The 24,115-nt window shown below is 38.5% G+C and overlaps 2 protein-coding genes across 3 annotated transcripts in view; one reads left to right on the top strand and one right to left on the bottom strand.

Annotated features, from left to right (window-relative positions):
- Positions 1 to 6,680: 6,680 nt before the first annotated feature.
- Positions 6,681 to 24,115, top strand: part of LOC145986419 (ATP-dependent translocase ABCB1-like) — a 101,336-nt gene continuing 83,901 nt past the window's right edge. Inside the window, exon 1 of one of the 2 annotated variants that reach the window (XM_083120411.1) lies at positions 6,681 to 6,912. The gene's annotated coding sequence lies outside the window, so the exon portion shown is untranslated. Of the gene's footprint in view, positions 6,913 to 17,036; positions 17,116 to 24,115 lie in introns of those variants that run through there. The other variant, XM_083120410.1, reaches the window with a different exon arrangement.
- On the bottom strand, positions 8,752 to 9,312 carry LOC145986891 (uncharacterized). Its single transcript, XM_083121360.1, has one exon. The coding sequence runs from the start codon at positions 9,310 to 9,312 to the stop codon at positions 8,752 to 8,754; it is 561 nt and encodes a 186-aa protein (XP_082977486.1).

Raw genomic sequence — 24,115 nt, 5'->3', positions numbered from 1 at the left:
ACTAAATCTTGAATCAACTTTGAATGTCTTTTATTAATTAGCGTTGTCACTAGCGACCCACGATTAGAATAATTTGCCCGTACTACAGATGATGTTTTAGAAAACGCTTTTTCCCAGTTCTTAAAACTGGTTAAAACTTAGGTTTTAAGAACTGGGAAAAAGCGTTTTCTAAAACATCACGGATATTTTGAGGACCACAAAACACATTTGTAAATATACTAAAACAAATTAATATTTGTTAGTCAAGTTGGCATTTTAAGTAGGAAAGTGATATCATGCAGAATGCACCACTTTGAAAAGGTGAATTTGAATTTGAATTTGAATTTAAAATTTTGGGAGCGTCAGCACTTAGGCTATTTTGCTCCTGTCACATTATACGGGGGCCAGCACCTTAACATTACAATTAACAACTCTAACGTTGTATAACTAAAAATCTAAAAATCTTCTGACTTCTGTTAAAAGCTGAGGCTGTAAACGGGCACTCAGCACACACAAGGACAAAAACAAAACAACACACACAAAATTATACTGGCCATAGTGCCAGTCGCCAGAGCCTCGTTAGTCTTTAGTCCAGGGTGCACTACGTGGAAGTGAGGTTGACTTTTGGGCGTCTACGTGGAAGGTACCCCTTACACCCCTTGAAAAGGTGAAAATCGTCATACTCTCTTATTATTCGATTTTTAATTAACTTCAGTTGGGGGGCACGGGTGGTGGCGAAATGTCTGACTTGGGGCGCCCGCCCCCTGTCCCCCCTCTGGCGACGTCACTGCTTCCAGTCCTCTAATAACTTCGCTGCTAATAGCCTCATCTCGAAATGGAAGCTTGTGTGTCAGCGAATAATACAAAGGACTTGTGTTCACTGTCCCCCTTTCATTCAAAGTTTGCCGTTTTCATTTTCAGATTTTTCTCCCAGCTGAGGAAATTTTCTCGTCTCTCGTATAATTGTTCCTGCAAAACTTCCTGTCGGCAAGCAAAGCAAATTACAGAATTTTTATTGCCCCTCCCATGCATCAACCTTCATTCCTAGGCCTGGATTTATGGCACTTACCCGCTACTGCAGGTCAACCTCGCCCTGAAGCAACGGTGTCCATTATTCAAAGCGAAACTTCTGTCAGTGCGGAAAAATTGTCTCGGAAAACACCCTGGTCGTAAACAGACAGAGGGTGAGCTCCCGATCCCCTGACATTGCTGTCAGCTTCCCTGTGAAGTTTGATAAAACTACTTTGTGAAATTTGCTTAGTAAAGAGTGAAAATGTAGACAGTAGATATTTTGCTCAAAAAATTGATGAAGGCTAAATTCACAGAATAAAAGGAACAGGTACAGCATTCGTTCATCTGATTTACAGAAAGGCTAATCGGGACTGGACCCACAGTTTAAAGTTGGATCCAAATCACTCTGTGCCTTCAACGGGTATCATACCCGGGACCCCTTGATTACAAGGCGACGACGCTATCACTGTACCATCGGGGAGTCCCCTCATAGAACCAAGTTTCCTCCTACGACGATTATAAAGAACTTAGTGCTCTTCCTTTACTTGAAATCTATTCTATATCAGTCTCAGTATTTTGTTATTACAATCCAAGGAATAGTATTCTCCTTAAATAAAAAGTAAATAAATAAAAGTAAAAGCATTGGATATAATCTTCAAACGGACGTAAAAAAATCAAATCCAACCACCTGTGCAATGCCTGAGGGAAACAACAAGAACTTTCTCAACACAGACATTTCCGAAATTTCCATAACATTCTAATAATTTCGCAACCCGTGCAAATAATCATGTGGTGAAATCTTGTCATGGTTCCCTGTAAACACTAAAATCCCCAAATTAGTTCTTTCCAAATTTCCCGTATTTTCTTCTCCTCTTTAGCTCTCAGCTGTTCGGAGTGGGATAATACAAAATTATTTGTCCCAAATTATCTCCTCCTCTTAGTCTTGCTAATATCTTGGACCCCCTAATAACTTTCCCAACAACTCCTTTTCAATTTGTACTGCCACGTTTCCTAGAATGTTTTTCCTACTTCCTAATAACATTCACTTCTGCACACCCCTTTGATGTAAAAATTAAATAATAATAATAATAATAAACCCTATCCGTCGGTCCGTTTATCTTTTCAACCTATAGAGCTGAGACTATTTTTACAAGATAAATCTCGGACTCAGATACTCCATGATGTTTGTGCCCCTCCTTCCACCTTCTCTACCTGCCCTTTTACTTGATGTTATTCAGAATTGTATTAGTATCTGGAGTACTATCGTAACATAAAATTATTAACCTGGAATAAATTGGAAAAAAATGGGGAGTAACGCTGTTTCGAAAGAGTATTGAAAATAAGTTTAGGTATTCATTCATTACTCTCTCTGTAATAGTTTTATTTGACTTAATACACGCTTATCAACGTTTCTAATTGAAATACTTTATTCCAAGCAAACAAGTATTTGCAACCTGATTAAATATTTTGCTTTTATTTTTTCGAGTCATTCGAGACGAGACGAGACTGGCATTCCGTCTCGTCTCGTCCCGAATTTCAAAAGCTTTGTCGCGTCTCATGTCTCGTCTCGAAAACGAGACGGGACATGTCTCGTCTCGTGAGCAACACAATCAAAACTAAAAATGAGAGAATGATTTGGAACAATTAACAACCGATGGACTGCGAAAAATTTTAAAATTCTGGTTAACCACGTGAATCTTGTTTGTAACCATAAAAATGAACAATTAACATTGCAAACAATTAAAAGTATTTACAGCGTTCATATGTATTTTAATAGCCATAGCGTAAGTTTCAAATATTTAGACAAATGAGGACAGGCACGTATCCAGGATTTTTTTTTTGGGTGGGGGCCAACATCATCATGATAGGTGTACTGAAGTTCAAAACTAGCAAGTGTGTGAGATGTTGAACGGAAGGAAGGTGTAATTAGACATCAACTTCGGCTTGCTGGGGAAAAAAATATCTCGGATTTACGGCTAACAGTCCAAAAGGAGTAATTAACCTTTTAATCCCTCGAGTCAACCGGCACCTTGTCTTGATCTCTCTTTAATGGAGTGAAATCAGCTTGTTGGTATTTTTCTTTCATGAACCGTCCTTCTGGTTGTTTATATATCTTTCTAAGTTTAAAACATATCTCTTCTCACTTCCTCTTTACGTTTTTGTCTTTCATCTCTCTCTCTCTCTCTCTCTCTCTCTCTCTCTCTCTATATATATATATATATATATATATATATATATATATATGTCCTCCCTCTCTCTCTCTCTTTCTCCTTCTCCCTTCTTTATTTATCTTCGTTTTTCATTCTGTATTACGTTTTTCGTATCACTGTCCGCCAGAAAAGAGTGAAGCGGGCATAGGAGGTGCGAATTAAGGAGGGGGATTGGTCAACTGAGAAAACATTCTACTCTGTTTACCCTCTGGTGATACCACTGTTGCATATCTCATTTCCGGGGTTACATGAGAGTTCTTTGTGAGTGCCCCTTCATCAATTTCGTAATATCATCACTCATCCTCATCGTAGAGATTAGCAGAGAGTGGTAGAAAAGCAATGCTCAATAAAAATCAATAAAGAGTGAATCATATCTCTTCTCTCCTTCTTTCTGTCTTTCCTTCTACGTTAAACATGTCTTCTTTCTTTTACAGTGGTTATCTGAAATAAATACTTCATGTGGTACTATGGACAGCGCAGAATCTTTCTAAGAGGCGGCGGATAGAGGGGACGGTAAATTACTTCAGTGGGGTATATTGATGTGTGATATTACATATTCCGGTCGGTACCAGAGCAATATTGCAATTTTTTCAATTATTTACGTGGAATTATAAAATAGCAACCTTCACAAATAATATAAAATGTCTGTTTTTTTCAGGTTTACTTTTCAGTTCCAATTGTGTGTATGTTTGATTTTGAAATGTTCAATTACATTAGGTTATTTTGAAAAATGTTCTGGTCTTTCCAAAATAAATATTATGGTTTTAATTTACCTCTACCATTTAAATTTTAATATAACCTTAAGGTGTCGTTCATTTTAAAACCAGTTTTATTTTTAAAAACTCCTCTTACTAATTTTTAAATAGCTACAAACAACAAGAATAATTTTATGAACAAAAATATGAATAAATTTCACCAGACTTATTATTCTATAAGCTATTGTTTAAATCGTTGTTCAAAATTTGTACATTTAGTTTTTGGAGAGTTAAAGTAGTCTAAAATGCGAAATTTGATTAACGTAGTGGTTTTACTATTTGTTTATATAATAAACTTGCAATTAAAACGAATTTAGCCCATCGTTACAATTCATTTACGTTTCGGGTAAGCTTTTTCAATCCTTAACTTACAATTTTAAAACGTTAACATTTTTCTTTTACATTGTTCGTGTCATGCCGGTGATTTTGTACTTGAACTCTTATCTTGGTACTTTCCACGTCTTTAAGATAACACAAATACTTATCTGCCAAGATAAAAAGACTAACTGATTACGTTCTTGAGTTATTATCAGTGCATTTGTTTTCCTTATCACGCCAAGGCAGGAGATATCACAAAAAAAACATAAATGTTATCTTTTAGCAATGATAGAAGCTCAGTTTTTTTGTGTTTTTTTTGCATGGACTTATCAGAAGTTGACAAATGGAATGCTTCGGTTGTTATTTCTCCCTTTCAGCATGTTCTGTTATTTTACAGGGAATGGACAAGGGGGAGAGTAACCAGGCGGGGTACTCGATTGTGCCAGTTGTAGGGCACACAAGAAATATAGGCTCCCAGCATACGCAAAAGCAAACAAATATTTTTTGGTTTTTCACTTCGCTCTGTATTTGTATTTTGTCACATTTTTGTCTAATCTCGGATAGGGATTAATAATAATTAGATAGAATTGATGAAGGAACGCTCACAAAGAAGCATCCATGCTCCGGGCAGAACTCGAATGCGGAACCTTTGATAGCGTGACTGAGTTGCAGCTCGTTCCGTTCTGAATTCACACACATAAAAGTGATAGAAGGAGATAAATAAATAAATTTTTCTCCTTCCCCTAAATTTTGGCCGATAAAAATAATGAAAAACTTGAGGTTTTATAAATTCTGCAGAATTTCTTCGGAAGTTTTCTTCGTAAATTCGATGTCATCTTTACTCATGCATGTACAGTTCTGAAGCGAGCTGCGAAGATCTTCGTGGCGATTTAGGGCAGGAAACCGACATGAACGGAATAGCTCGCAGTTGCAATGGCAAGAGTTCATCAGAAGAAGAGTTTAATTTTAGACGTCCAATTTGGATAGCTCGGGCTGATCACGTAAATTAAGACATCAAATCTAGGCTCTAATCTTGTTCCCTATTCTTTCTCATGTAAAATAATCTTCATGAACATTTGAATCAATCAGGTAAACTACTATTTTCGGACGACTAACAAATGTACAAAAGAATATGCAGTTACAATGATTGCACCGAGTTACAAGCGGACATTAACAACCCTGTTGAATGGTGCGAAAACTACTAACTATCTTAAATATCCACAAATGTTACCAAATGCCATAACCTAGAAACACTATATCAATAAAATACGAATTTTGCATAGAAAGCTAAAAATGAAAACAGGTAGAAAGAATCGAAAGATCTAGGAGTTCTGTTTAATTCTAAACTTACATTTCACGAGCACGTTAACTTTGTAACAAACGAACTCCCTTTGATTTTGCTAATTCCATTAATACTCCTTCCGTTGTTTCTTTAGTATAAAATTACATTATATTTTCATCTCTCCATATACTAGAACAATTGTATTTCAATATTATTTTTTTTACATTTCACGCAGTTAGTGTACTCAAATGCATAGTTATTGTATTTTGTTTGGACCACCGTCAGGGTGTGCGACGCGTACCACTTCACAGGGCGTCGCGCTAAAAGGGCCTCCTCACTCTTTCGAAATATATATTATTGAATGTTTTATTCATATTAATTTCTTGTGTACACTTGAGTGGGGGAGTTGGGGGGGTAAAATTACGCAATATCAATAATTATGTTGTTTTCAATGGAATATTTTACTATGTATAGAAGGTGTCGTTAAAAAAATACAAGGGCCTCGCAGGGATAGTTCGCACTTGGCCTCGCGTTTCCTAAAGGCAGCCCTGTATTATGTTATTAACTTTAACACAGCTTGTTCAAGAAAAGGCTTTAAAAGTTAAGAGGACATTTTAGTCATGACGTTTATGTTGTGTAACCTCTCGCATAAAACTCTAATTTTTATTTTTTTTGAAAACTGTGAAACCGTTCGTTCTTTGAAATAAATGGTAGACTATGAAAAGAAACTCGTTCCTGTATTTTACACTTAATTTATTCGCTCTAACGAAGTTTTCACTTTGGTTATTCTGGTCGAATACTAAATAACAGGTTCGGCCCCTTCCTCCCATGTCTCTTAAGTAATTGCTTAATTTTAGAAGCCTCGGGTGTGGTCATGATCATAACCCACAAACACTTCACTGGATATCAAAATACTGAAATTTGTTAAAATTCATAATTTTTGATGATCACAATGCATGCATACCACGTTGTTCTCGCGACTCAATATATTTTTTATCTTTTCTTTGCAATTCTCTACCTTCAAAGTAAGAATCGATTGTGGAGGTATTTTGTAATTTACACGCGATCGATGTGCCTTTCAGTTCTAGGCGCGGCAGAATCAAGCGCCCGACGCAAGTTGTTTCATAGCGGACGCCGGGAAGGTCATGTGCGTAAAGGTGGAATCTAAAAGTGACGAGATAACAACTTCGAAGCAAGAAATTGTTCAACATTTTTTTTATCAGTTGGTGTCTGTAAGGCAAATGAAGTGTTTCTTCCTGGAGGGAAATGTTGTCTTTTATTCTCTTGGATGTGTTCGTGTGAATTTGCCTACGTACGCAACAGGCGTCATATTATAGGAACTTTTGTACCTACCAAGGTAAGGCTATCGATTGTTAGGCGCACGAACACACGCGTAAATATACTTTTTTGTGAATACTATTGAGAGGTATTTACACATTAGCTCTTGTAAATTACAAAGTACAATATATTGAAAATAGCCTCTATAGGAAATTGATGTGCCTCCTTAATGCATCAAAAACAATTTAAAATATATTAACTTATTTGGTCTGGTATATTCGATTGTAAATTTTGAATATCCGCGATGTTAATTTTTGCGCACTGTTTTTAACTATTTTTAAAGACATATCAAGATTTTGGAGCCCTGAAACGTATATTTACAGAGTTTGTAAGGGTTAGGATGTATTCTGAGACAGTACGTTTATCGTACAACGGGAATGTAAAATACAGATTTTGGGGCAATTTTCGCGCCATTTCACCACTTGTCACTCAATCGTAACTGATATCACTTTCCTGTTATGCCGACCTCCGTGGCGGAGTGGTTATCACAGCACGCTACTACGACAGGGGTTCTAATCCTGGCCTGGTCATCAGTATCCTTTCATCAATTTCATCATCACTTATCCTCATCTTCGCGATTAGCCAAGAATGGAAGAAAAATGAACTAAACCAAATCAATCAAACGTTCGTGTTACATAATGAGAAACACCGATGATTTTTAGAGAGAAGTTCAGATCCTAACTGCTTAACATACTCACGTGTAGCTTCCTCTCCGAAAATCGTTACAGAAAGAGACATTTAATCTAGAGTAACTCTCTAAATAAGTTATGAAAGCATATTCCACTTCATCTCTAAACAGCAGTAAGGGAGGAAAATGCTTTTTTGCAGTGAAAATATCTAAATTATGTGAAAATATATACGGGGAAGTTTGGTGTATGGTAACAAACACATTTTACAGTGGTACCTAATAGAATAATAAAGAGAAAGCTGTAGCTGAAAGGGCTCTCGCCCCTGGCGCCTCGAGAAGACGTCGAAGCACCTGTGAAAGTTCTGGCGCCTCATCAAATTAATAATATTGTCAGTTTACAAGGAAATAAATCAAAATATTTTCTTGCTCCATTCACTTGCAATACAGTCTTTTATGTAAGTAACATCAAGTTTATACTTTTTATTTAAATTATAATTATAAAATGCGCGATTTTTCATGGCACTGTTGTATGCAAGGTACTGGATAATGACTACTTCGTCAAATAATTCAAATGTTATTCTTTATCCGGACGCTGAAATCTCTATCTAGGGCTCCGATAATATACAATACAATTATAAGGAAAGCATTACAACACAAACTTTACTGTATATTGCCTCAATATTATTGTGGTTTATTTGCTGAAAATATTTAATCTAATGTAAGGTATTTTTATTTTCAAACAGCAGTGTACTTTTAAATATCGTACATGTCACAATAAGTTGCACAGTTGGACGCCTGAATAAAATATATATTTGTGTGTATGTTGCTAATTGAAAGGGCTCGGATAGTTATGCACTAACAAAACGCAAAATATGCATGCAAATATGCACTAAAAAAGTGTAAAATATGCACTTAAATATGCACTTTAAAAACCCATTTAATTTAAAAATAATTTATAAATGCTGTATATTACAAACTATGAAAGATTACATGCCAGGCAATATGGGCGTCGGGAGGAGGGGTCGACCGGGCCGGTGGACCCCCCCCTGGAAATTAACACCGTTCATTTAAAGATACCGGGTGTTCCGCTCAAATCTCCCTAATTTCAATTAATTGTAGAAAAGAAAGTATGAAATTTCAGAGAATTGAAGAAAAACTCATCAATTTTATTTTCCACACACTAATACCCTCCACATGTGCCCCCTTGGTAGCACGAACAATATCCAGTATTCAACTTCTTGCCATGTTCTCTCCAACATGTCCCCTGTTACTGTTGCAATCGTAACGTATGCGGGTTCGTAACTCTGGGATGTTATTCACTGGAGTCGCAAACACACGATCCTCGACGTAACCCCAGAGGACGAAATCCAGCGGAGTGAGGTCAGGTGAACGTGGAGGCCACCGTATCGGTCCATCGCCTCCAATCCAGCGATTAGGAAATGTCAAATTGATAGACCTCCGAAAAAACAGACTCCAGTGTGGGGGAGCTCCATCTTGTTGGAACATGATGTCCGGTTGTAGAGCAACTACCTGGGCGTACACAAACTGCTCGAACATGTCCAAGTACACAGGGCCTGTTACTGTATCTTCATTTAAAACAAACGGACCGATGATCCTGTCCTTCATTAGACTACACCAAACATTCGATTTTGGGCTATCGCGGACATGTTCTCTGTACACATGTGGGTTTTCAGATCCCAAGATCCATACGTTATGCCGGTTGACAATCCCCGACACGTGAAACGTTGCTTCGTCTGAAAACAGGACGTTGTCAAGTAAGTGAGGATTCATGTCGATACGCTGCAGCATTTCCATACCAAATTCTTTGCGACGCGGCTTATCATCTGGCTTCAATTGTTACACAATCTGCACTTTATACGGATACAACCGAAGCCGCTTGTGTAGAACTCGATGCATTGTTGTTGAAGGCACATTGAATTACCTAGATGCCTGGCGGTTGGATTTACTCGGGCTTCTCTGAAACCCTGTTCGAATTTCTACCATCTTTTCCTCCGACACAAGACGGCGAGCTCCACCAGATTGTTTTATAAGACACTGCTGGTTGTTAGAAACTTACTAAACCGCAGCCTAATTGATTTAGCATCAGGTGCAACTCCTCCGTACACTCGTCTGGAATTTCGTTGCGTTGCAATCACAGATTTTGTCTCAGCATATAACACCAGTGCCTGCGCGCGTTGTTGAACAGTTGCCATTTTTATTTATGCAACCGTGGCGCTGCGTAGTGAGCAAAGGGACAACTTGAAGTCATGAAAACAAAACTTGAAGATCTGGCCTTTCATTTGGTGTTACAGTTATTTCACAATTCATCGTACTTCGTTCACAGTAATTAATTGAAATTAGGGAGATTTGAACGGAACACTCTGTACAAGAAAGCCGAAAGTTTGTTACTCTTATTGTTAAGAACAGAAATAAAGTTAACTTAATCAGTATTCGAAGAGAATAATCAAAGTAAAAATGCATTGGATCGAAAGCATTGATTGAAAAATAGAGGAACAAGGTTATTTCATCTAAGGAACAAATGGTTCCACAGTTTTCAAAATAATTACAGTGGTAGATGAGAGGTCAGTCACACAACAAATTTTATGAAAAAAATCCCCTAACATTAAAAGCCCTTTCTTGAACGTGACGTGCAAAAGTCAATATGAAGATACGTACATTTCAGATACTAACCCCATAAAATGCAAAATAAATAATGGAAAATGCTTGTGCTGTATTCATTCTTTTGGTGGATCGAGTCTCCCTATTTATATGATAATAATAATTATAATTATTTCGAATAAAATTAATTTTTGTTAGTTTATATTTATTATTGTGTAACACCATTTATAACCGTGTTAATAATAGCTACGTATTATTTTTCTACTATTCAACTTTTATTATTTGCCCGACCCCCCCCCCTGCAAAAAATTCTGGCAACCCCCATGCGGCAGGCAATGAATATGCATTATTCTGAATGCTCATTCGCTACACAGATTTTTTCAGCGTTAAATGAAACACAATACATTACAGATCAAGATCATGATTGCATTTGATAACAACATGATGTCTCAAATTTTCGAACTTGAAGCTCCTTCTGTTTTCAGCTAGAATAGTCTTATATTCATAAAACACACGTTGCACTTCGCAAGATACAAGTGGACTGTATTTTAGGGCAACAAAGTCAGACACATCAAGTTCCAGATCACCCACAGTGTCCATTTGTATGCAGAATTTTGAGGTGAGAATGACGTGCTTGCCACATCTCATACAATCCAGGAAAAAGGAAAGAAGAAAGACAGAGAAAAGATAAAGAAAAGAGAAGCGAGGAGAAGAAAAATAAATACAGTATATGCTCGGTGTTGGTTGTGGGTACAAAAATATGCACAACATCAACTTATTTTCATACAACATGCACCTGCATATGAAATATGCATTTTTAGTTAAAAATCCTTAAATATGCAAAATGCATAATTATCCAAACCCTACTAATTAACAATGTTAAGTTATATCAGTGGCGGATTAATAAGCTTTTCTCGTGGCTGGCGGATGAGCCACTTTTATATAGTTCTAGAACGCTAAGTGCATTAAAATGTTATTGCTTATTTTATATGCATTGTTTATTTTAGTAGTCAATGGGGGAGACTAGTCGGAGGTCTCCACCATTAACCCGTCCATAAGTTGCATGTAAATTAGAGATACGAAAAGAAAACAATCACTGTAACCTTCCTACTACCTGTGCTTGTTCAGTTCACGGATTGTGCGTCGTTAGGGTCACCGATTTGACTCCAACTTCAGAAGATCCGTGAAGGGTACGGAAAAGGGGTACGCACGAGTGGCAGTTGGTACATTTATTAACCTTTGGATGTGTTCCCGTTGCCCATTGGTTAAAGATCTTTCCTGAAGGTACCGGACCTATCATTCTGTCATCCTATAAAAATATTAAGACGTCGCTGCTGAAACCAATCATATTTATTTTTCAGATGATTTTGAAAAAGTTTCAGCGTTTCGAAAAAAGCCAAATCGTTTGTACCATACAAAGTCAACGGCAACGAAACTTTTACACGAAATATGGTTGAATATGTCCATGCGCATGCGTAGAAAATTTTCTGCTGACTTGTATAGTCACGGACACTTCTGAGTTGTAGCAACCCCATTTGCTTTCAATGGGATTGTTACAACCCAGAAGTGTCCGTGACTACGTACGTATGTGCAAGCGCGCCGAATCTTGCGGAAAAGGGTGTCTCATGGTTGCTCGCCTTCAAGACCATTCCAGTGCCAAAAAATCGTATCAGGATGATTGATGACATGATGAAATTTATGAAAGGACACTCACAAAGAACAACCGGGATTCAAACCTGGGGCACCTAAAATAGTATCGACAGTAAACAAATCAGCAACCCTTTGGAGACTTTCATTATGCTACTAAACAGAACAGAGGAATAAATGAAGTGTAAAATATCGCAACCTCACTATCTAGAATGAGTAATTAGTTCTAATCACACGTGAGTGTTCATATCGTCGAATAATGGTGATATGAAGGTTTTCTTTTCCGTGGAAGGAATTGTTACATTCACGTGACAACAGACTGTATTAGGCTTACCGTCCACAGGTAATTAAGATAAAAAATTGTTGCGCAATCTTGTGGAATTGTCTATCCCAATGTACGAAATGTTAAACAATCCTTGAAAAAATTGAAATGATCCATTCATCTCCTGTTATGGACATTAACATAGCTGCAATGCGTTCTCTCTTAGAAAAAGAGTCACCAGCAATTAAAATGGGACACATAGATCCTGAAATATTATCTTTCCTGGACGGTGTCTGGTGTGTTTTCCAACTATAAGGCGATGAACGAACTTCAATAGCAAGTTTTCATTAACAGGTTCGATCATCGCCCTAGAGCTACGCAACACACATAACGCATTGCAGGAAAGTGAGTATTTTACGATCTAGTTGTCCCATTTTATTGCTGGTGACTGAACCATATTTGTTTTGCGGAAGCAGTATATACACACGCATGGTGTCACCGGGCAGCACTTATGAACTTTTACAGCGTGTGTAACCAATATGAACAATTTTCTTGCTCTTAAAGTCCTCATTAGGAAGCTATGGTACTTCGAAAAATAAATTCTCTATCGTGTAAAATACTACAACGCTGCACAGGTTCCAAATGAGACACATCACCAGTCCATGTAGTCTAAGCTTGATAAACTATTGATGAAAAGTAAGGATGATGAATTTACTTTAAATGTTTACCCTAAATAAGAAAATTGTCTGATTTTCATTTTTCAAAAGAAAACAACCTTCCATCGGCCATGCAAAACAATTATAGCGGTCCATTATTCACTTCAAAGGTGAGCATTTGTTCAACGTCCCATCTGTCGGGCTGTTAACAGACATGTACATATATGTGTGTATACACGTATAGTGTGGTAATTGAAACATTTTCAGTGGAAGATATTCCAATAACTACTCTTGAATGTTCGGAACATTTGACAAATTACATACAGGGTGTACCAGAAGTAATAGTGCAAACTAAAACGGTGAAAAGTACACGTAGAAGCAAAAAAGGCTCAGTAAACATGGGGTCGCAAACGATCCGTTTGCGAGTAAATTGCGAATGTATGGCCACAATCCGCCACTGACTTGATTGTTTGTACACAATGTACACTTGTCTTCTTACACACTCCGAGTGCGATCAAGCCAGTGGCGGATCGTAACCACACATTCGCAATTATCTCGCAAATGGTTCGTTTGCGACCACATGTTTACTGAGAATTTCTTGCTTCTACTGTCGTGTACTTTTCACCGTTTCAGTTTGCGCTATCACTTCTTACACACACACACACACACACACATATATATATATATATATATAAAGCTTCCCAAGTGGCAGAACAAAAATTAAAAACCAGAAGGGGAAATTTCCCCTCACCCCCTCCAGTCAAATACCATCCTGCATGTATGTATGTATGTACGCATGTATGCGTGCGTGTATCTGTAAGAGACATTTTTTTTATATTTTCTTATTGATGCCGATCACCTCTGGGCACAGCTCAGATAGATGTGTGGGCTTTCAAGGTAAAAACAAATCCCATTTCTCCTTAGATCTTCGGCTACTAATATTCTTCACATGAGTTATCCCTCCTACATACACACAAACTGTTGTTCACGATGAGCAGGCACGTATCCAGAGGGGGGGCTTAGGGGGCTTGAGCCCCCCCGAAAGTTTTAGGTTTACACTAGATAAAATGAGGTTTTTGGTTTCTTGTGGTGTGAAATAAAATTATGTGACAACAATTTAAGGAGAGAAATAATTATCGAGGCAAGACGGAGAATGTTCCGTAACCCTGTTATTGATAATAGCACGTATCCAAGATGGGGCACAGGGGGCTCGACCCTCTCCCCAGGAAATTTTTCAATTTAAGTTAGATAAAATTAGGTTTTTGGCTTCTTGAATAATGTGAAAATAATTTAAGGAGAGAAATTTATCGAGGCAAGACGGAGAATATTTTATACCCCCTGTTATTGTTAATAGCATGTATCGAAGGTGGGCATGAGGTGGCTCGAGCCCCCCTCAGGAAATTTTTCAATTTACACTAAATAAAATTAGATTTTTGGCGTCTTGAATAATGTGATTTATAAATATGAGAGAAATAATTATCGAGACAAGAGGAGAATGTTATATAACCCTGTTATTGTTAATAGCACGTATCCAAGGTGGGGTTGAGGTGTCTCGAGCCACCCCCAGATTTATTTTTTATTTTTTAATAGATAAAATTAGGTTTTTGGCTTATAATAATGTGACGATGATTTAAGGAGATAGACAATTATCGAGGCAAGACGGAGAATGTTCTATAACCATGTTGTTCATAATATTGCACGTAAACTTTTCTTGCGCTTTCGGTGTTGTCGCAGCGCACTTGAACACTATGTAGAGACAGACTTGTCAGCATTTGGAAGCTGCACAACGAAGGTAGCGCCACACGTAGGGCGATTCGTTGTAATATCAAATCTCTGGAAGACGGGAGAGGGTACGTTCTTGAATGAGAGAAGGAGTCAACTACTGGCAATATTAACGAATCGTTTTATCTGAGGAACGTTCTAGAATATAATGAGGATATAAATACGCGGATTCAATTTTTCGATTAGTGATCAGTCAGCGTCCTCTGGTTGCTTTATAAGATATAGCGATTCGGAAAATGAAGACATTGACGACTGCAGAACTTCTGGGACCTCAGTGTAATGCTAGTTCGGGTCGAGGGCTGAAGAGATCAAGCCCCCCTTCCCCTCTCTCTCTCTCTGAAGTGAATATTTCAGCAGTACCGGATATTGGAGTGGTTTATTAAAACAGAAATAAGCTGCATAGATCAACTGAAAATCATAGTTTTGAGTGATGATTTAGTTTTGCCAGAACTAAATTTCGTATATGCAGTCCGAGAATTTCATGGTATAAAAAAATACTACTGGGTTCGAAACACATTCAAACACTTAACTACCATAAAGAGACAGCCGAAAATTTTATGAATGTCAAGAAGAGAAAGCAAGAAGATGTTGCATATGTAGAGGTAGACATTTTAGGCGGAAATTGCAGGCTCTACCAGGACCCAAATCAGGGCTCTACCAACTGAGCTACCTAGCCATCCTCGACTTCAACCGATTTTTCGATAAAATGTCTACATAGTACATGTCCTGTGTATATCAAATCGTAAGGTGTTGCCTGTATAGTGAACAAGCACAGAAAATATAGGAGAGACAATAAAACTGAGGAGCATTCCCACCGGTTGAGGAGATTTTTTTTTCTTGTGTGGTCAACAAGAGCTACTACTTCGAGGTGACAATGACAGTGGCTTAATATGGGAGATTTCACACCGTGTCGCCTGAGGATTTCACAATTCGAAATTAGGTTTGTGAGGCCTTTTGTGTCGCTGCGGTGTGAAACGTTGCTGTTGATTGGCCCATTCCAATGGACATGTATCGCCTTTTCCTTCGGTCTGAAACCTTCCTAAGTCTTCAAAATCGAAGTCACAAGGATGGAAAATTAGGGCCTTGTTAAGGTTAGGTGTGAAGGCAGGCAGACAGCACCGCAAAGGATCATATCCAAAACTGCAGGAAGAACGCATCTTACTTCAATCTCCAATACGGAATGATAAAAACTTCTGGTGAGTTGATTTTAAAAAATGTGTCCGAGATAAAGAGTGGCGTGCCCAGGATTTTCGGAAGGGAGAGGGGTTACGCATACTATTTTTGGTGGTCAGTCCTGATTTTGCCAATTTTTTCCTGTCTTTGACGTTCTTCTTTTTTTAAAGAAAAGGAATACTGGATCAAATGGGGTTATGACCTCACCAACCCTCCCTTGGGCACGTCACTGGAGATAAATGAATAAGCATTTGATCATACTGGGAGACGAAACATTAGATGTGTTGGGAACAAAAGGTTTCATTGTGCATTTATTGTTTCGTGATCCAGCTGTATTCGAGAAGACTTCCTTTGTTTCGTGCCGATATAACTATGACAAGACAGCGGAAGCTGTGACAGTCATTTTTGAACACTTGTGAATGCTAAGGCTTTAATCTGAACAATTTGGTAGGTTTCGGCTTTTATAAGAGCTGCAAACATTGGAGGACAAGACACGTTAGTGGTGTCCAGGCTCGAATCAGAGAGAAATATTCGAGAGCTGTCTGCGTCAGTTGGCAGCCCACAATTTGAATCTCGCGTTGTCGAGTGGATTGCCCATCCCATGCATGTGTAACAGCTTCGTAAAAAACACTCAAATACACCATAGATGTTTTTATGCCTGATGAGAAGAAATGGACAAACACACATACTGAGATGGTTCCGGCACACAATGTTAATGCATGGAAACAGAGGAGTCGAGTGGTAAAAAATGTTCCGATTTCACGATCTGATTAAAATGACAGCCTTACAGTGGCGACGATTTAAGGGATAGTTGCTCCCCATTCTTTTGCCTCAATATTATGCCCTGTTAATGTTAAGCCTTGTCTACCAAGAGAAAATAAACTTTCCTTGCACCACCCTCCTCCCCCCCCCCCGTTTTTGAACCCAATTGCCACCACTGGTCTTAAACATACAAGTGTGAGGTTCTTACTATACCCCTTAAAAAAATTGGTGTTGAGCCCCCCCCCCCCCGAAAGGAATTCCTGGATACGTGCCTGTGCATGTATGTATGTATGTACGCATGTATGCGTGCGTGTATCTGTAAGAGACAATTTTTTTATATTTTCTTATTGATGCCGATCACCTCTGGGCACAGCTCAGATAGATGTGTGGGCTTTCAAGGTAAAAACAAATCCCATTTCTCCTTAGATCTTCGGCTACTAATATTCTTCACATGAGTTATCCCTCCTACATACACACAAACTGTTGTTCACGATGAGAATGCAAATTCAGCCAGCGCAGTGCAATTGGGATCATTTTTAGCGTAATCACTCATTAATCTTATCTGAAACAATGGTTTATCTTTTATCTCTGTGCACGCTGGTGAAAAACGCAGACAAGAGCAAACTTTGGGAAGAGCCGGGTGTCGCTTGAAGAATTGGCTGGTAGTTGCCAACGGACAGGACGGAAAAAATAGTAAGTACTTTTAATTTGGTTTCCCAACCATGATGATGCTTTAATAGTGTTTCAAAACTGAAAGATAAACCCTGTAACCTCGAGACGAGACTTAGTGTCCTAGATTCTCAATTTCGTTCGAAACTTTGGTACTTAAAAAAATGATCTAAATCCAATTGACTTTGCTACGTGACTTCTTCAGTCATATCTATCTGATAATTTACACAAATAAGTCATGTATTTCGTTTGTAGCTCCAAAGTGAATTCAGTGCTCGAAGTTGGGGGGATGGCATCACTCCAGATAGCGAAATTTATGCAACCAAACAACTTTCTACCTAACAATTTCCACTTCGATCGCTGAGTTAATTTATTAGTCGCAATTGTGAACTTATGTGGCGTGACATTTCGAGGTCGTAGTGTCGAAACGAGGAGTCAAACAGAAAAACTCGATTAAGAATAGTTGTTTGCCTTCATGTGAAAATTTGTGCACTTGCACCCTATGTTTTGTTCCCTATACTATATTTTTTTCAAAACGACCAAGAATTGTCCTTCGAGACTGAGACGAAACAGAGAACGAGGCAGACGTTTACTTCTCGAGGAGATCGAGACATAATATACAACTTGGGACGAGACCGAGATACTGTCAAGTCTCGTCTCATCTCGTCTCGTTACGTCTCGTCTCGTCTGGATACCATTCCTGCCGAGTGACGACTACTTAAGATACATACCATATTTCACAGTATTATCTCCGCAGATTTTGATATTCTATTATTTTTTTTTCCAAAATAATATGGGTTGTGACCATTATGTGAAGACCTTTTTTAAAGGGCTGATATTATCTATAATTAAAAATAAATCATTACTAGGTAAACTGTCATGTCTAAGATCAGGACACGAAATGCTCGTGAATATACGTTACATCATTTCTTTGTGACAGTTTAGGGAACATTTTTTCCGGTCTGAAAAGAAGTTAATACATTAGTTGTTATTGATTTGTACATTATAGTTGAAATATTACACTTAGAAAATTTACTAGTGTAAGGACTTACAAAATGAAATATTCTTTGTCCGGAGATACTGCGCCGCTATTATTGGTTTCGTTATCTGACGCGCCGGTGAGGCGATTACGCGAGGAAAGGTTTATAAGACAATATCTGGACTGAAAAATAGGGTGCGACAATTGTGCAGTGAAATACGATACATCTCAAAGCAGCCTTAGGCCTGCAACTCATCCCCCAGTTTTGAGGTGAAGCTATTTGAGATGACCTTCTTGTGGGGTGGAAACAGGTGAAGAGCAGGAAATGTCCTAACCGGAGATAAGCGCCACTCACCCTGGCAGTGGCTTTCCTTTCTGTGGGACTCACGTGATAACAATGCTATTAGAACAAGGACGCCGTGATATAACATTAACTGGTGTCCAAGTAGGTCGGTAGGAAAAGACATATTGCATAGTGTCGGACTTTGAAGTGGGAAATTTGATGGTCAAGTGCTGCAGAATGTACCTGGTCAAGTTTTTTGGATATTGATTGATTGATTGACTTTTATATGAACGTCGGAAATTTCGACGAATTCTTGTAATTGCTAGAAGCTTCAATAGTTCGTCGCGATACTAACTTGAGGAGAATCATACATAGTACTCGAAGCTAAAAGGTTTGCTGCAACCTTGCGGTACGTAATATATAATAATATATTTTCCTGCATTTGACTTCAATTGTTATTTGGGAGGATGGTGTAGCTCAACAAGAAACTTTGTATATGACGTACTTACGTATTTCTTTGCGTATTTATTATATACATTCTATCCAGTATCGTGTATACTCGTATGCAGCATTAATATGGAAATTCCATGTTCCACATTGGTGTGGTATCACAAGGGCCGATTAAAGGGAGGAGGGGAGGGGATGTGGTGGGCAACTTCCGCTTAGAGCCTTTTTTATCTTTCGCGTAAATTGATAAATAATTTGCACAGTTGAAATAAAATGCAACAAATGTTGTGGCATTTTAATGGCCGATCCACACGCTACATCTTCAAGTACATTTGCACAGTTCAAAACTGTACAGGTCAAGATGTTGCAGTCAGGCGCGGTTCTACCATTAGGTCACACGGTCACGTGCCCCTCCATTCATTTTGTATTTAAAAATAACTACAATTATAACAATTCATATTTGTTTGCAACGCTTGTATTTTATTTATTTTGCCGCAAGCAGACTTCATCGGAGCGAACACGACTATAAACTTGGCAACATAGCAATGGTCACATTCTGGCTGTGGACTTCCTGCCTGACTGCTTTAACATCATCCCTACATTCTGAGCTGCGGGGGATGTCCGGGGGGTTATGGGTGTTTTCATTGTGAATGGTGACAACAGGCGCGGCTCGTGCATTATTTACCCGGGGGTTCACTGAAGTGATGTGACATATATTCACTTTCCGCAAAATATACTTCCTTCGCCCAACAAAAGGATTGGGGAGGGTTTAAAAGCTTTGTCAAGAATTCTTTTTATCTGAGAGTATAAGGTTTTGTTCTAGGGGTGTGCGAATAAATTTAGGGCTGAAACTACAATAAATTGTGCCTTTATGAAAAAAGTTGAGTTTTGTTGGAATATCATGGACATCCTCAAGTACGGGCAAGTAATATATTTTTTTCCCCACGAGGAGCAAAAAACACTCCTTCAGTCTAAAGTTACTGCAACGCTTTTATAATAATTACCAAAAATTACTGTGACAAATTAAATTATATGCGTGTAATATATAATTTTTGGTTTACATTCAATTTCCATGGGGGGGCGGCCCCCTTTTCCCCTTCCGGACGTCCATGCTGACTAATCAGAACTGGTCCTACATTTGTTAAAGGGAAATGGCAACTAATGGCATGCGCATACTAGAAATCGAACCTGAGACCCTTTCATTTATACGCGACAGGTTTGTTCAAATTTGGGGCTGGTCGACCAGCACACGCTTTTTTTCAGTGGACAAGGAAGTTTGTTTACGTTAATTATGTGCATTTCTATCGGTCATTTCTTACCTGCGCGGACAGCAACGCCTACACTGCATCAAATGACATAACCTAGGTAAAGTCCATCCCTCGTTTCACTCGCAGCATCACTTAATACTTTCCAACAAGTATCCAAGCACTTCAAAAACTAAAAAACTTGAGACTTTGACACCGAGCGACAGCGAGTCACGTCTTCGCGCCATTCTTTCTCTTTCGCGAACCCGAAGTGTTTCCACCTTTAAGGAAAAACCTCTGAATGCATGCACAAGGTATTTTGGTAATGTATCTCCTTTATTTTAATTCATCGCATCTAATTCCAGCTTCTATTTGTTTCCACTCATCCATCTCTAACACAATCTTGCATTTATTCCAAGAAGTTCGGTGCAAAAATGATACAAGAGAAGATTGAATATGTAATGTGTGCGCTTCAAACTTGAACCGCACGCAGCAACACTGGAAGGGAGGAAGCAGCGAGAAAGGAGCCTTGTCCCGCGGCTTCTGCGAGAGAACGAACTGCGCATGACCGTTGGGTAGAGACATAGGTTCTGGAATCTCATCTCCCATGTATTTTGTCCTATACCCTCCTCGCGCTTCTGCTCCCGCACGAAGCTTTCACAATGGCACGAGCTGTCCTGTGGGGGTTCAACTGAGGGTCTGTATTAGGGCGGCCGATTCGCGGTTTCTTCTTCTCAGCAAGAGAGTTCGCCGTGTTACGGGCACAAATACATGACTTATTGTGTAGAATTTTTAGCGAAATAATGTGAAAATTTAAAGACATTGTTCATTGTTCATTCTCGAGGTGATTATCGTATATTACTGGGGGTTCACTGATCCTGTGCGCTATAGGGCCAACCGCGCCTGGGTGACAATATCGCTGACACCCAGAGGACCCAACATTTGGGGCGTTGTTCTTCGATTTCCCGCCAGATGGTGGCTGGGTCCATTTACCGTACCTTTACTTACCAAATAAAAGGAAGGGAGGGGACTTGGGAAGAAGGAGGTGGTAAGCTTGTCGAGGTTCGATGTGCTTTCAAAAGTTGTTCTTTTTTATAAATTAGTGTGATTTATTGAGTTCTTACTGAAGTGTTACTGTTCGAATGAACAAGAAAGCGAAATGAATAAGGTGATATACAAAGTAAATTTTTAAATCACCAAGACAGATTGTTGGCCAAAGAATTAGGCCCGCTAGTACCAGAGCTTTGCCTAAATCAAATGTTCAAAGATAAGAACAGAACATACAACAGAAAGTACGAAAAGTGTGAACGAATGTGTGGGTGTCTTGTAGTTAATTCCCTTTTTTGTTTTCCGTGCATTTTTTTTCAACGGAGAAGACGCATGGACTAAAAGTGACGTTGGAGAAACATTTTCCTGTAAAAAGCAGAAAACAGTTTGTCAAAAAATCACTTTCACGATGAAATAAGTCTCGCTCGCTGTCTTGACGAAAACTGATATCAGAGTGCAACTTGATGAAGGTTATAGAGTTTCTGTTCGAAGACATAACGAGCTTCTGGACAAAAATAGATACATTTTGCCACGTATTATCGATGCGATTAAATTTTGTGGAAAATTTCAGTTGGCTGTGCGTGGTCCTGACGAGACAGAGGACTCATTAATTACATAGCGACCCTTGACAATGTTTTGAAAGATAATTTAGAAAGTGGTTCAAGTGTCTTCAAAGGTACATCAAAGATAATTCAAAATGAACTCTTAGCTGCGATTTTGTCCATTTGCACTAAGTATATTTTATCATATTTAGCCTATATTTGATTGTACCCTGCCCTTTGTAAAACCCCACGAACGCCACTGTTCTGGTGCATCCACATGCTACGTCTTGCGGTACAGTTTTTCCTACTTAGTTCCTCGCAGTCCATTATGGAGGAAGTGCTACTCTGGTAAATTTTCGCAGTTTCTCTTGCTAAAAGAAGTCAAATTAAACGTCTTATGAGGACGAGACGTTCCACATCATCCAGACACTGGCGATGAGAAACATTGTGTTTATTTACATATCACCTATGTCCTCTTATAAATTTGTGAATAAATAAACCTTCATTGTAAACGTATAATATTATATTAGCGTTAGCGCTACCTAAAACACTTTCCAATAATTTCCTAAGATTAGTTTTCCTAATTCCGCAGAATACTTTACAAGGTTCAAAGAATCAAAAGGTAACACAAATACCCTTTTTTGATGATTCTCTTATGAAAAATGTAATTACAATTTAGGCCTAGTTTGCTTAAAAAATACTTTCATTACAAAAAAATAAATTAATTACAATGTACAAGTTACTTATATTTTTATGACTTTATGCCGCTCTTTTATCTCTTGGATTAATCGCGACGATGAAAATGGATGACGAAGTAAGTGATTAAATGGTGACGGGACGAACACAGGATACACAAGCATATGACCATGGTTCTGGCTTCTGGCTTTCTAACGCTTTACGCTGACAGTATTGCCATGGAAATCGGGGTTGAAAAAGTACTATCTTGTTACTATTTGTGGTTTGGCTTATTTTACTTCGCTTTTCCGCTATTATTGGCTCATTGCCAGGGACGTAGCTAGGTTGATCAGTTTGGGGGGGGGGGGGCAAACGTAAGATTTTTCTATCAAACTATTATAAATTAACAAACTATTTATACATCATATAAGCCTATACTGTATACATACATTATATATGTATGTATGTGTGTGTATATATATATATATATATATATATATATATATATATATATAGTCTTGGAAAGAAAAGGAGCAAGGGCCTCCTCGGTGGCGCATGGTAGCATCGTCGCCTTGAAATCAAGGGGTTCCGGGTTCGATACCCGGTGGATGCTCATAGTGGTTTGGACCCAACTTTACACTGTAGAACCAGTCACGATTAGCCTTACTGTGTATAGAGTGTACTTAAAACACCAACTCAATCAATCAATAAATTGGAAAGGAACATCATTTTCTTCTGTAGCCCCCAACAGTCTACGGATATACTCTCGCGAAATCCACAGCCATTAATCGGGAAACTAAATGCAGAATGAACTCATTAGCTTAATGGCTGAACAATGTTATTAGTCTTTAGATTTGTAAATTTGCTGGAAGAAAATTGAGAAGTAGATAAAACTTTTTTCCGTGATTTTAGATATAAAGTGCTGGAACCAGGTTTACAAGTATTGGCAACAGTGCAAATATGAAATGTGTGCGTAATGAGTTCAAGCTAGGCATCTCATGTATACAGTTCATACCGGAATCGAATCCGGTATCTCTTAGTTCAAGGCGACCGCGTTAATCACTATTCTATAGGGTGCACCCTAGTCTTCTATGGCATCTGATTGTTCACTTGGGAAATGATGACGATAAGAAATTATTTGCATACGTCTAATTTCTTAAAATTAATCTTATTTGTGTGTGGAAAACTGAATATATGATGGAACTGAATAAAACAAAGTTCCCACACGCTCAATGATTACTCTCTCGTCTTTGGTTTGGCCGGTTCAACAACCTGCCCGGGTTCGATTCCCGATGGAGGCACATAGTTGTTCGGATCTCACTTTAAACTGTAGGTCCAGTCCCGATTAGCCTTACTGTGTATAAAGTGAACTTGAAACACCAACTCAATTAATCAATCAATCGAAAGGTTCAAGGTTCGATCCCTGGTGGTCAGGCCGGTAGCCAGAATTTCATTTCGGAAGGGGCTTATCCCTTATCGGCAGCCGCCATCTAAAGACGAAAAGGTTGGAGGGAGGAGTAAATGCGCTGAAGATGAATTTCTTGGTATATTGCAACTTACCATATACAAGATGTTTAATCCTGTTAATGGAGTAAATTTAATTACTACTACACATTATTAAAATTAGATATTTGTAGGATTTCGGGAAAGGACTGCAGCCCTCGAGGCCCTTCCCTGGGTATGTGCCTGCTTGTATTAGTTCCAAAATTTCTGTGCTGTTCCAACATCGTGTGGACAATTTGGGAAGTACTTGAAAGCGATATGGAAGCAAATTCTGCTCTCGAAACAATGGGACTCGATGTGATGA

This window comes from Lepisma saccharinum, chromosome 4, assembly GCF_977018435.1.
Source record: "Lepisma saccharinum chromosome 4, izLepSacc3.1, whole genome shotgun sequence".
In the NCBI taxonomy this organism is placed as follows: Eukaryota; Metazoa; Arthropoda; class Insecta; order Zygentoma; family Lepismatidae; genus Lepisma; species Lepisma saccharinum.
Note: the sequence above shows the minus strand (reverse complement) of the source record. Positions and strands in the feature narration are given on the sequence as shown.

Excerpts from the sequence above, each read along its gene's own strand:
- LOC145986891 (XM_083121360.1), bottom strand. The coding sequence starts at position 9,312 with ATGAATCCTCACTTACTTGACAACGTCCTGTTTTCAGACGAAGCAACG.